The following is a 12,515-nucleotide window of genomic DNA, read 5'->3' as shown; positions in this document are numbered from 1 at the left end:
GTGCAACAGTGCAGTGAGTTGTATGAATGTGATGCACAGTGCACATATACCCGGTACATTTTTATACAGTTGTAGCTTTCAGAATTAACTGTGCTGAGTTCACACTGGTCTCTGAACAGTGACTTCCCAGTATAAAAGTGCTGGTTCTTGTCCTGATAGAATGTCTGACAAGTGGCAGAGCATTACATTTCTGCATTGTGTCAGGCTTACCCACAGGTTACATTCCCCCGATGAAGTGGGCGGCACAAGGTGTATATGGTGTATTAAGACACTTTCTGGTGAGAGGTGGATGGGGTAACTGCTTGCATTAAGGGTAATCCCTTTCCCAAAAGGCTACCTGCCCTTTGATTGGAGTTCGTTTCCTTGAACTTCCAAATTTATAGCTCCCTTCACTGAAGACTCAGTGCTTTATCCTCCTTTCCAGGGGTTAATGCTGTAATCAGGAATAGGCTGAAAATATAAACACTGAAAACTGGATAATGGCTAATCCTCTGCCAACCCCTTCTCGCACAGCTAGCCGTGATGGCTGGCACAGTACAGTGCCCCTCTTTATCTCTGCTAGGCCAGGTAATTATTGTTGTGTCCCTAAGGGTTTAGCCTATGCACAATGCCCAGATGTGTGATTTGAGTCTTGGGCAAGCTGCCCAGCTGGGGGGGGGGGGGGGGGGACTTTCCCAGGGGTATGAGTAAGATGCCCCCACCAAGGGCGCCTACAGCTGACCTCACATTGTTCAGTGTGCCCCTAAGCATGCATGGGCCCAGCTGTGCCATCGTAGGGGGAAGGGGGAAGGAAGCTCCCGCCTCAGGCTGGTTTCCTGGGGGGAGGGGGCAGGACCTGTGTCACTAGCACCCTGCTGTGCACGGGTCCCGCAGGCCCAGGTGCGGTGACCATGACAACCAGCGTGGGTGCCCTGGGGATGCTATTGGCTGGAGATGACATGGTGTTCGCTGTGATGTCATCCGTCGCTCATGCCCCGCCCACCGCCGTGTAATAGCGCGGGGTCTCCCACCCCCAGTTAAAGCTACCGGGGCGCTACCAGGGACAGCGGGGCCTTGTCGCTATGGTAACCCCGACGGGCCGCGCGCGCGGCATGCAGGGAGGCCTCCGCTTCCGGTCGGCGACCGGAAGGACCATAGAGTAGTTCCGCTGGAGGGCGGAAGGGGCCGCTCTTTGTGGCTGCTGGAGCAGGACGCGGCCGGAGAGCGGGTGAGCGAGAGGCCGCCCCGAGCAGGGGGGCCTGGCCCCCCCCGGGCTCCCCCAGGGCCGAAGGGGTCCCCCGTCTCCGCTGAGCCCCTGGCCCCCCCGGCCTCTGGCCAAAGCCATGGGGGGGTCACTCCTGAGTCCCCCCCCCTCCTCTGGCCTGGCCAGGGTCTGCCCCCCCCCGGCCTCTGGCCCAAGCCATGGGGGTGGGGGGGTCACTCCTGAGTCCCCCCCCCTCTGGCCTGGCCAGGGTCTGCCCCCCCCCGGCCTCTGGCCCAAGCAATGGGGGTGGGGGGGGTCACTCCTGAGTCCCCCCCCTCCTCTGGCCTGGCCAGGGTCTGCCCCCCCCGGCCTCTGGCCCAAGCCATGGGGGGTCACTCCTGAGTCCCCCCCCCTCCTCTGGCCTGGCCAGGGTCTGCCCCCCCCCCCCCCGGCCTCTGGCCCAAGCCATGGGGGGTCACTCCTGAGTCCCCCCCCCTCCTCTGGCCTGGCCAGGGTCTGCCCCCCCCCCCGGCCTCTGGCCCAAGCCATGGGGGTGGGGGGGTCACTCCTGAGTCCCCCCCTTGCCCGTCCTTTGGCCTGGCCAGGGTCTGATCCCCCCTCCCCCGCCCCACGGGCTCATCCGCCTCAGGCCCCAGAGATCCACCTGCTCTGGTGCGGCCCATGGGGGCCGGTCTGGGAGGCCAAACCCGGGCGAGTGGCGGCAGCTCGGCTCAGAGATCCGCCCTGGTCGGTGCCTTGGGACAGCAGGACTCCTGGGACTCGCTGCTCTTCGGGTGGGTCACACAGCAGTGGTGGCTGTCTGCCACAGGAACTCGAGGTGGCGGCTTTACTCTGCCTAGGAAGATTTCAAACGCAGAGGCTTTCTCCGCCAGCTTCCGATCAAGTGAGCTCAGGTTCCCAAACAGGCACAGTTAGTAACAATCTTTTGCACGTCCTTCAGTTTTTCGTTAAGTAACTTTGTGACTAGGGTCATAGGATACGATAGCAGGGGACAGGACTCTGACCCAGGAGGTCCCTTCCACTCCTATGTTCCCATCGTTAGTCAAAAAGGCAGGGGGTTGATTAGCTTTCTCTTGCATGCCTTTGGATGAATGCATAAGCAGCTTTTGCTCTACTGCCTTGATTTACAAGGTCAGCCAGGTAGAATGTTGTTTATTGTTTGTATTGTAGTAGCTCTGAGAGCCCTGATTCCAACCCCATTGCGCTAGCTGCTGTACATGCAACAGTGGCACTACCACTACCATAAAAATTTACTCTCTGCCTCTGGATGTAACCATGTGTGATGACAGACTTCCCCCACCCTTCAGCTGTATACAATTCAGGATACAGACAAGAGCTCTCGCCTGCTGCTGTACCTCATGTGCTGTAAAGATACACACCTGGGTATCTGACACTAAGCTGTGTGACAGGAAGGGGATTCCACATACGCTGCTGGGCGGGTGTGATTTAAAACAAAAGTAGCTGCCATCTTGATTTAAGAACATAAGAACACTGCACTGTGTCAGACCAAAGGTCCATCTAGCTCAGTATCCTGTCTGCCGACAGTGGCCAATACCAAGTGCCCCAGAGGGAATGAACAGAGCAGGGAATCACCAAGTGATTCATCCCCTGTCGCCCATTCCCAGCTTCTGGCAAACAGAGGCCAGAGACACCATCCCTGCCCATCCTGGCTAATAGCCGTTGATGGACCTATTCTCCATGAATTTAGCTAGTTCTTTTTTTAACCCTGTTATAGTCTTGGTCCTTGCAACATCCTCTGGCAAGGAGTTCCACAGGTTGACTGTGGATTGTGTGAAAAAATACTTCCTTTTTTTTGTTTTTGTTTTAAACCTGCAGCCTATTCATTTCATTTAGTGACCGCTAGTTCTTGTGTTATGAGAAGGAGTAAAGAACACTTCCTTATTTACTTTCTCCACACCAGTCATGATTTTATAGCCCTCTGTCATATTTCCCCTTAGTCGTTTCTTTTCCAAGCTGAAAAGTCCCAGTCTTATTAATCTCTCCTCACACGGCAGCCGTTCCAAACTCCTCATCATTTTTGTTGCCCTTTTCTGGACCTTTTCCAATTCCAATAGATCTTTTTTGAGATGGGTCACCACATCTGCACACAGTATTCAAAGGATGGGCATACCATGGATTTATATAGAGGAAATACAATATTTTCTGTCTTATTGTCTATCCCTTTCCTAATGATTCCCAACGTTCTGTTCACTTTTTTGACTGCTGCTGCACATTGAGTGGATGTTTCCAGAGAACTATCCACAGTGACTCCGAGATCTCGTTCTTGAATGGTAACAGCTAATTTAGATCCCATCATTTTATATGTATAGTAATCCTGTCTAATGTGAGATAGAGAGCTGTGAAATTGGCCCCATCTGCCTTGGACTTGGCTAATAGAATATCGATGATGGCTAGCTTGTTTTGATTATTTTTTAATTTCATTAGGACTTTGATCTCAAATCAAGTCAGCTCCTCTAGCTGTGATTCGGCCTGGGGTGACTTTGAAGATTTTGGATCTTACAGGTAAAGCTGAGCCTTTTTGAGCAGGCGGTCTCTGTTGAAGGGTCTGGTGGTGTCAAAAGACAATTGGATGTTAAATGCAGTTGGACCACTAGAGTTGTGGATGTTGGTTTGTAGCAGAAGGAGTCTGAGCCTCTTGGTTTCTATGCAATGAGCTGGCTGGTTCTCAGTCCAGGCAAAGCTCGGAGTGTCGAGCTGGCTCATCTGCTGTAACCAGTATAACAAGGTCTATGCAAAAAAAAGTTGATCGCTTCTCTCAAAGTTGAGGGGTTCTGATTTTTTGGGGGGCTGGGGCCTATAACCCAGGAACCCCTTGGTCAAATGGCTCCAAGTTTGGATTGCTAACCCTACCCAGTATCCCCGTGAGGCACAGCACATTTCAAGACAGCCTGAGTAGCCACGCGCCTTTTGCAGCACTAAGAGTCCAACGTTATCCTGAAAGCTAGTCGTAACCTTAACCACAGCAGAGGCTGGCGCCCTGCTGTAATGCCCCAGGGCAGATATTTCCCTGCCAGCTGCACCAGAACAGTTCCTCCCTTTAAGTGAGGATCCCCCACTTCCCCCCTCCCTGCCTTGTTTTCTCACTCCCACCTCCTCTCCTCTTTTGCAGTTGCCCGAGCTCGCGCCACCAGGAGGGGAGGGCGTACGTGGGAAAATGCCCGACCGTGACAACTACAACAATGGCAGTAGCAGTGACGAGGCGGGTGCCAACTCTGACGACATCTGCCGCGACTTCCTGCGCAACGTCTGCAAGCGAGGCAAGCGCTGCCGCTTCCGACACCCCGACATTAGCGAGGTCACCAACCTGGGCGTGCGCAAGAACGAATTCATCTTCTGCCATGACTTCCAGAACAAGGAGTGCGTGCGCCTCAACTGCCGCTTCATCCACGGCACCAAGGAGGACGAGGACTGTTACAAGAAGACGGGGGAGCTGCCCCCACGCCTGCGCCAGAAGGTGGCGGCTGGGCTCGGCCTCTCCCCGGCGGACCTGCCGAACAGCAAGGAGGAGGTGCCGATATGCAGGGACTTCCTGAAGGGCGACTGCCAGCGGGGAGCCAAGTGCAAGTTCCAGCACTTGCAGCGGGAGTACGAGTACGACGCCCGGGTCATTGCGGCCCGGGACCCTGGCATCGCCACCACTGTACGCCGCTATGACCCCTACGATGTCATGTACGACCCCGACCGCTATGACGACCACGACCCGGTGCTGAAACGGAGGCGGGTGGACGGGCTGCACTTCGAGACCTACGAGTACAGCTTCACCAGCCCGCGCACGGTGGAGTACCGGCTCCTGGAGGAGGAGAACATCATGCTGCGCAAGCGCCTGGAGGACCTCAAGAAGCAGGTCAACAATCTGCTGGCGACCAACGAGGTGCTGCTGGAGCAGAATGCCCAGTTCCGAAACCAGGCCAAAGTCATGACTCTCAGCTCCACTGCCACGGCCACCGAGCAGACCCTGGCCCCAACCGTGGGCACTGTCACCAATTATAATCACAGCATTGCCCAGACTCACACCACGCTCAGCAGCCAGGCCCTCCAGCCACGGCCCGTCACCCAGCAGGATTTGGTGGCTCCGGCCGGAGCGCCGGCAGCGCCCCCCACCAATGCAGCGCCCCCCATGAACCCTGAAATCACCCCACTCTCTGCTGCTCTGGCTCAGACCATCGCACAGGGCATGGCTCCTCCGGTCTCCATGGCGCCCGTGGCGGTGTCGGTGGCGCCCGTGGCAGTTTCAATGGCACAGCCGCTGGGAGGTATCACCATGAGCCACGCTACCACGCCCATGGTGACATACCCCATTGCGTCGCAGAGCATGAGGATAACAGCCATGCCACACTAACCTCCCCCAAAGGGCCCCACATACCGCCATGGGTCCGTGCTGTTCGGAACCACCCCTGGCAGGCGGAAGGGCTCTGTCACTGGCAGGACTTGCTCCTTCCTTTGGGGAGACTGGAACCGAGAAGAGAGAGAATTGAACTGAAACCCTTGGAAACCTCTCTCCCCTTTCAGGGGATGGGCTTTCCACCCTGCAGGCGAGTGACTTGGATTTCCCTTACCCCCTAGCAACCACCCGTGGTCTTCCACAAGGCAGCAGAATTCAGGGATGAAGGGCTTTAATGCCACATGATTCGAAGGGTACAGTAACCTCAGAGCCTTTGCCCGTCACTTGTATCTTTGCCCAAATACCTGCCCCTCTGTACCCACTGCGCTAACCCCTCCATAGCCCTGCGAGTTCAGGAACTCAGTATATCGCCTGGCTATGGCAGTATCGTTTCACTGACAGGACGCACCAGAATGGAGGCTGTAGGGAAATCACCCCCAGGGGTGGGAGCTTGGGTCCCCTGGCTCGCTGCTCTTTAGAGATACTCCCAGGCTTCCCTGGGCTCAGGCAGAATCAGGGAAGTGAGCCTCCCCCAGAGCTGGCAGAAAGGCTGGGTCTGTCTGGCAGCCCTCTCCTAGGGGGAATGGCCCTGGAGCAGCTTTGCCTGGTGATGAAATGGTTAAATCAAATAGGATTTGGGTTCGTATGTAAACTGAGCCCTGGTGCTTTAAAAGGGGGCAGCACAACCTGGACTCTAGGAAACCATCTCTACGGTGGCCTTCAGAGCATCCCTGTTCCAGTCACCCCTCCAGGGAGAGGGGGGCGCATTCTTAGGCCCATCTGGATCCCAAGGGGGGAGGTGTCACAATTCCAGCAGATGTTGTTGCTGTATTGCTCATAAACCCCGTTGCGGGGTGGGGCGCTAGTTAAACGTGATAGCGTCTGACCCCACTTCGCCTCGCAGCCCGCGGGGCAGGGGTCGCATTCTGCTTGAGGTCGTGGGTTGAAATAAACTCGTCTCCGTTGCTTTATGAGTTGTCAGGGCTCCTCCGGTCACCTCCCGAGGCATAGCAGCTCGCTGAAAGGAGACCAGGGTTGGACAGCAACCCTGCCAGGTCCCTGAGCACACTCCAGAGTGCTCAGCACCTTGCAAGAGCAGACCTGGTCATCAGTTCCCTCTGGAGCTGTTTGGCTGGCAAATGCCAGCAAATCCACTCGTGCCCTGAGCAACCCTGCATGCCCTTCGCCATCCACCAGCAACTTCTGTGCCTGAGCCTCCCCACCCCAAGACGTCCATCTGCCTCTTACGGCCATTTTCTCTGTTCATCCCATTCACACGTCCTCAAAGAGACCCCTCCCTCCCTCATATGCTGTATTTTTGTTTCTAAAACTGAAGCTCACCCAGGGATCTAGAGTAGCTTTTGCATAGTCCTGTCTGGGTTTGAGAACTGAAAGAGGAGGAGAATGCTTTACAGCAGGAGCTCTTTCTAAGAGTGCTGAACTTTGTAAGTTTAGTGTTTTAGTTCTGTGACTACAGTGTAAAGTTTTCAGTTATTAAAAGAAAACGTACAGCCCCCGACGGATATACCCTGGTGTTGACACTTGCTCTTTAAAAGCTCTGATTAACCACTAGATGGACCATTTGCCTTTCATCTGAGCATATCCAAGCCCTTTACGGAGGGATGAGACGTCTATAAACCCCACTGTGATGTTGCTACGGGCTACGTAGGCACCACTGAAATGCAGCTACCTCGGGTGAAATGTAGCAGCTGTCTAAAGCAGCTGACAGCATTGCTCCTAGGAGGATGTGCCCTGGCATCTTTAGTAACTGAAAGAAAGCAGGAGCTCTGCTGGGTTCCTTGTGGAGTCAGAAGAGCGCCCCCAGGCCCTTCTCGCAGCTTGCTTGGAGGTCTCCCATCCCAGGGCTGAGCTGACCATGGCCCCTCTTAGCATGTGATGGGTGCTGACCGGTCGCAGCATGGAATGTATCCTGGCTGGCCTGTCACTCCTGCACTAGAGAGAGCCTCCTGCAAACCACCGCTCTCCGATCTAGGCACTGAGAAACCAAAATGTTGCAGTTTTGTCTGTGTAATTTGCTACATCTTCACTATTTTAAGAGCCTTTCCCACGGGCTCTAGGATTTGGTTTCAGCAAGCGGGGAAAGCTTGTGGGAAGATTGGGTCAAGTGACTGAGCCAGCGGGGAATGCTAATAGTTGTTCCACCATGTGCGGGGCGCTGAGATCAGCCTTTAGCAGCTGCCTCCCTGCCCAGGTAAATAGAGCAGGGCCCGGGGAGTTACGGCTACTGCTGTCCTAAACTTCGCTCCCCTTGAGTCCTGGCTGTTACCCCCCAGGGACTTGGTGAAAGCTTACAAGGCGACTCCCCCTTCTCCGCAGGGACGGCCCTAGCACCCTCGGGGGCTGCTCCAGAGAGGGGCAGTGTAGTAGAGTCGGTGCATTGTTGGGGGGGATTGTATGTGCGTGGAAGTGATGGCACTTGGCGCTCTGTTCCAGCAGACGGACATACATGGACAGCAATGAGCAGACGTGTAGAGCGAGTCTGTACAGGCCCCTTATTGGTGATGGCTGTCGTCAGATGCTACCGCTGTGGTGCTCTGCTCAATGTTGATATCAGTCAGCTGCGTGCGTGTGTTCCTCTGTGTGCTGCCCCAGCTCTGCGCAGATCACTGACACAGCAGATCCCGAGAGAACCCCAGTGACCCCAGACTCTAGTAAGGTACGAAGGCACGTTGGCCAGGTTTATTGTCAGAGAAACACAGTCTCCAGCTTTCCCTGGCATAGAAGTCCAAGCTGCTGCTGAGGTGCGGCTAGCTAGTACGTATGTGCCCCCTGGCAATGGACTCAGCTCAGTCAGTGGCGGGACTTTCCACTGCCCCCTAGGCCGGACAAAGGCACCGCCCCAGGGATGCATTCTTATACACAGGTACAAAGACATTACACATCACTCCTGACATATTGAGGTGCAATCCCACTACATAGCAAGGTGCTGCCTTTCACCTTGTACATGTTGGTTCGAACAAAACAACTCTATCCATCATATTAGCCTTTTGGCCCTGTCATTGGGATGAGTCAGCCTGTTCCTTGTTATCTGTGTGGAGTGTACGAGGATGTGAATGTTCTGATATCTGGGGTCCAGTACCTTTTAGGTGTGTCTCTTTTCGCAGCATCAGCCCTTTCCTTGCCAGCTCCTATGAGCAGGGCCTGCCTGCCTCTGGCTCACAGCTTCACTTTGCTTTGTGTTAGCAAAGTCTTGACCATTACTTTAGCTCAGGCCTTAGGCCTCATACTGGGCCTCTGATCCCAAGGTTTGTATCTCAGGGCCTCCTCTTACTACAATGGCTAGTCTGCAGCCCGCCCCCCTGGCTGCTGCAAAGGGCCCATGGTTACAATTCCCTTTTGCCCCAGCTCTCCATTGTTACCCCGACTTAGATCGTCAGTTCAGCCCAGTGCTGTAGCCTGGAGACTCCATCTGGTCTCGGGTTGTGCTGCAGCCAGGGGGTGAGGGATTAAATCCCTAGCTAATTTCTGCTTCCCCTTTGTTTACACGGAGGCAGCTCCTTGGAGCGTCAGAGCCTTTCAGTGCACTGCACTCCTGCAGTCAGCGCCCGCCAGGGCCCCTTTCGGCCCAGCCCCTCGCAGGGAAGTCATACGGCCAGGCACTAGGTGAATAAAGTCCAAGCCGAGAACAGACCATGGAGATTATCTAGTCTGACCCCCCCTGCCATATAACAGAGGCCAGAGAACTCCCCCAAACTAATTCCTAGAGCAGAGCTGGAAAACAGTCCAATCTTAGACATGACCACTGCTGGAGGATCTCTCAGGACCCCGGGTGAATTGTTCCAATGGTTAATTACCCTCACAAATTTACACTTTCTTTCCAGTCTGAATGTGTCTAGTGTCAATTCCCAGCTGTTGGATTGGGTTATGCCTTTGTCTGCTAGGTCGGAGAGCCCGTTGCCAAATATAGGAACTTCCAGACTCAGCAAGTCATCTCTTAACCCGCTCTGTGTTCAGTGCAATAGATCCGAGGAGCTCAATCTGCCTGTGTCTGTGTAACAGAGAGCACTGGAGCAATGCTCCCCCCGTGGAAATGGTCTTCATTAGGGCAAGTTTGATGCAGGTCGGAGCTCAGAGGCTGGTGAGGGTTGTTCACTTCTGTGGTGTTTGTGAGCTGCTTGTCTGACTCTTCCCCAGCGGTGGGCTTTCCAGCTGGCAGCCCGGTTCCTTGCACACTTTGTACCGTGCCACACCTGCCTGGAGCGCATAGTAACAAGATACCCCTCTCAGCCAGGGCAGCTCCGTGCTAGAATCAGCCAGGCATGGCAGAGGTATGCAGAGGACATCTTGGCTGGACGCTGCTCTTTGCAGATCGGTGGTTGTGAGAGTAACGTGTACATAGAGAATCCCGTTCTGCCCCAAAGCTTCCAGTAAACTACACGCCCTTTGCTGCTGAAAGGCAGCCAACGCAGGCGCTAGTCACCCTGAGAGTCTGTACCTGTGGGGCTGAAGATCTGTGTAATTGACTAACTTCCTCCCCCTCCCCCCCCGATCACTTTATCTAACCTGACCTGCTCATTGCATCTGCCTGAGAGTCCGACTTGTGGGTCCAGGAAGTCTAAGCATTGGAGTCTCTGAGTTTAGGCCTGTAAACCATTGCCCCTGGCAATGGATCCCTGCTCTTCCTGCCTTTACGCAGGAAGAGCCTGTGCTCACTTCACACTCAGGTTCTGGGTAGCTCTGGAAATAAATGAGGATTTGGTAGGGTCTGATCTATAATAGGATGGAGAGCAAAAGCCTCTGTCTTCCCCTACTGCCATCTGCTCTGGTGCGCCAGCCCCAGCCTTTGTTTCTAACGCACTGCTGCAGGCAGATGGCACCAGGCCTACCCTAGTGTGGGGGTTATTTATGTTCCAGCAGCTGGAGTGGAAGACTGGTAAGCTATCACCAAGGCCCGAGGGATGAACTTTCTAGCTGCAGTGGTGTATTCAATCAATCAGAGCTGGCTTTAAACCCACAGGGTTTTGTTTAACCGGGGAGGCTCTAGGTCAGCAACGCAAACACGTAACTGCGACAGCAATTATCCTGTTTGCAGAAGAGACACTTTGAGCTGGCTTTTACAGGCAACTGCAGCCATGTGCAGAGTGAGCCTTTTTTAGCAGCTGGAGGCTGCAGGAGTTAAGTGGCCAGACAGCAGAGGACGTGTCTAGCTCTATGAAACACCTTGGAAAGCACAGCCATCCAGATTGAGGGTGTGGAGATGGCATCATTCTGTCCTATCGCTGTCGGGTGGCTTAGATGGAAGCATGATTTCTTTTGCTTTGTAAAGAAAGTCGGCTCTGTCTTTGCCACCTGGCACTGTAGCAGTTAAAGCAAGGGATTGGTAAGCAGGACACCTGGGTTCTGTTTCCCAGCTTTAGGGAGTGCTGCCAAGTGGTTCGAGCCAGGGGTGGGGAGCTAGGACTGCTGCGTTCTACTCCTGGACCAGTATTTGGCACACTGTGGGACTTCAGGGAAACAGAGGGTGGAAAAGCCCAAACCAACAGACTGGGGTATTCACCCCCTCCTTGGAACAGCTGTTTTATAGCAGCACCTCATGAGCCCTCATCTCATTTCAAGTTCCCTGTGACCTTTTTTTGCCTGTTTAAAAGAAACATCTTCAAGCCGTTTGGGACACAATCTCTGTTGTAGTCAGAATGCCAAAGGATCCAATCCTGCTCCAACTGAAATCAGACTCCCCGGTGACTGCAGGAACAGTGTGCTGGGAAGTCGAGTTTACACAGAGAAGCTTGGTGAGTAAAAGCAGGGATTAGGTAACCTGTAAAACTGGAAGGCCAGAACGGCTGCTACAGTCAACTGTGGACAAGAAAAGCAGCTTTGCTCATCACACAGGATCTGTTCTGCAAGGGAAGGACAAATAGTCTGACCACAGCCGTACTGCTGCCAGGAAAGCTTTCAGCAAGATAAGCCTATAACAAGAAGACACAAACATGCAGTTTGCAGAATCAGAGATTTTGCCCGGAGACCAACATGGAAAGGAGACAATGTACAAGGCACTAGGCTGAGTCAGAATTGCACTGGCTTCTCCAGCCTGGCCCTGGCTGGCCTGCGTCACCTTGGGCCCACTCTGTATGGCCCAGTTTCCACATTTCGAAAGCAGCAATAACGATACTTTCAGGCCGTTGCAAAGCATTTTGAGATTGATGGATAAGAGCGAAATGAGTGCTATCCTATAGCAATCTTCCTCAGGCCTCAACATTGCAGCTGTGCCACAGAAGCCACACAGGAAGTTCAGGGGGTTGGGGAGGGGGTTGTCACATTCCTCTCCCCAGCACTTTGAGTCAAAATCTTCACCCGCCCTGGTTCGAATGTCAAACAGGGAGAGATTTTTCACACCAAAATGGTGTGAAATTGGTCCAAACTGCAGCCGTACCGGAGGAAAAAGCTGGCCTGCCTCTGTGTAGGTCTGCAGAGTGCAGTGTGTTGGGTCAGGAGCCTGGGAGAGCATGGGGTGATGCTCAGGGCTTTGCAAACACAAACATGATGCCAACCCCACTGTGACTCGGTGCAAGAAGCCACCGCCTGGAAGCAGAGCCTGGCCCTGAGCAGCCCTTTCCCCCCCAGTTTCAGGTTAGCTCCCGAGCTGGAAATGGGGCCACCTCCAAGACAAAGCATGAGGCCCAGACTCTGGAGCAACTGAAACCCAGGCTGGGAGCCCAGCGGCCGCCCCTCCCAGCCAGGGACCCCTGGCCCAGGCGATGCTGGAGCCCAGCAAGTTCATCCCTGGCCCCAGCCCCATGGCCTGGCCCACGTGAGGTGGGCTCAGCCCTCGCGGGGCGGGACCCTGGACAGGCTGAGTATAGAGACCAAGGCGGCCCCACCTGGCTACGACGTCTGTATCAATGTCACTAGCCCCGCCTACCCGGCCTCTCTGGCCAATCAGCAGGGCCA

The 12,515-nt window shown here is 54.6% G+C and overlaps 2 protein-coding genes across 3 annotated transcripts in view; both read left to right on the top strand.

Moving 5' to 3' along the window:
* The first annotated feature begins 1,061 nt into the window (after window positions 1-1,061).
* ZC3H10 (zinc finger CCCH-type containing 10) lies at window positions 1,062-7,120 on the top strand. The gene is given in 3 exon segments (XM_050924719.1): window positions 1,062-1,115; window positions 1,118-1,207; window positions 4,335-7,120. Coding segments are annotated over 3 exon segments (1,374 nt in total). The 3' UTR covers window positions 5,565-7,120.
* A 3,579-nt stretch (window positions 7,121-10,699) lies between these two features.
* Window positions 10,700-12,515, top strand: part of LOC127035180 (myosin light polypeptide 6) — a 47,214-nt gene continuing 45,398 nt past the window's right edge. For both annotated transcript variants that reach the window (XM_050924755.1, XM_050924756.1), the window contains exon 1: window positions 10,700-10,705. In XM_050924755.1, coding sequence (XP_050780712.1) covers window positions 10,700-10,705 — 6 coding nt within the window. The remainder of the gene's footprint in view (window positions 10,706-12,515) is intronic.

Source organism: Gopherus flavomarginatus, chromosome 16 (assembly GCF_025201925.1).
Source record: "Gopherus flavomarginatus isolate rGopFla2 chromosome 16, rGopFla2.mat.asm, whole genome shotgun sequence".
Classification (NCBI taxonomy): domain Eukaryota; kingdom Metazoa; phylum Chordata; order Testudines; family Testudinidae; genus Gopherus; species Gopherus flavomarginatus.
The sequence above is the reverse complement of the archived record's forward strand: the minus strand, read 5'-3'. Positions and strand labels throughout refer to the sequence as shown.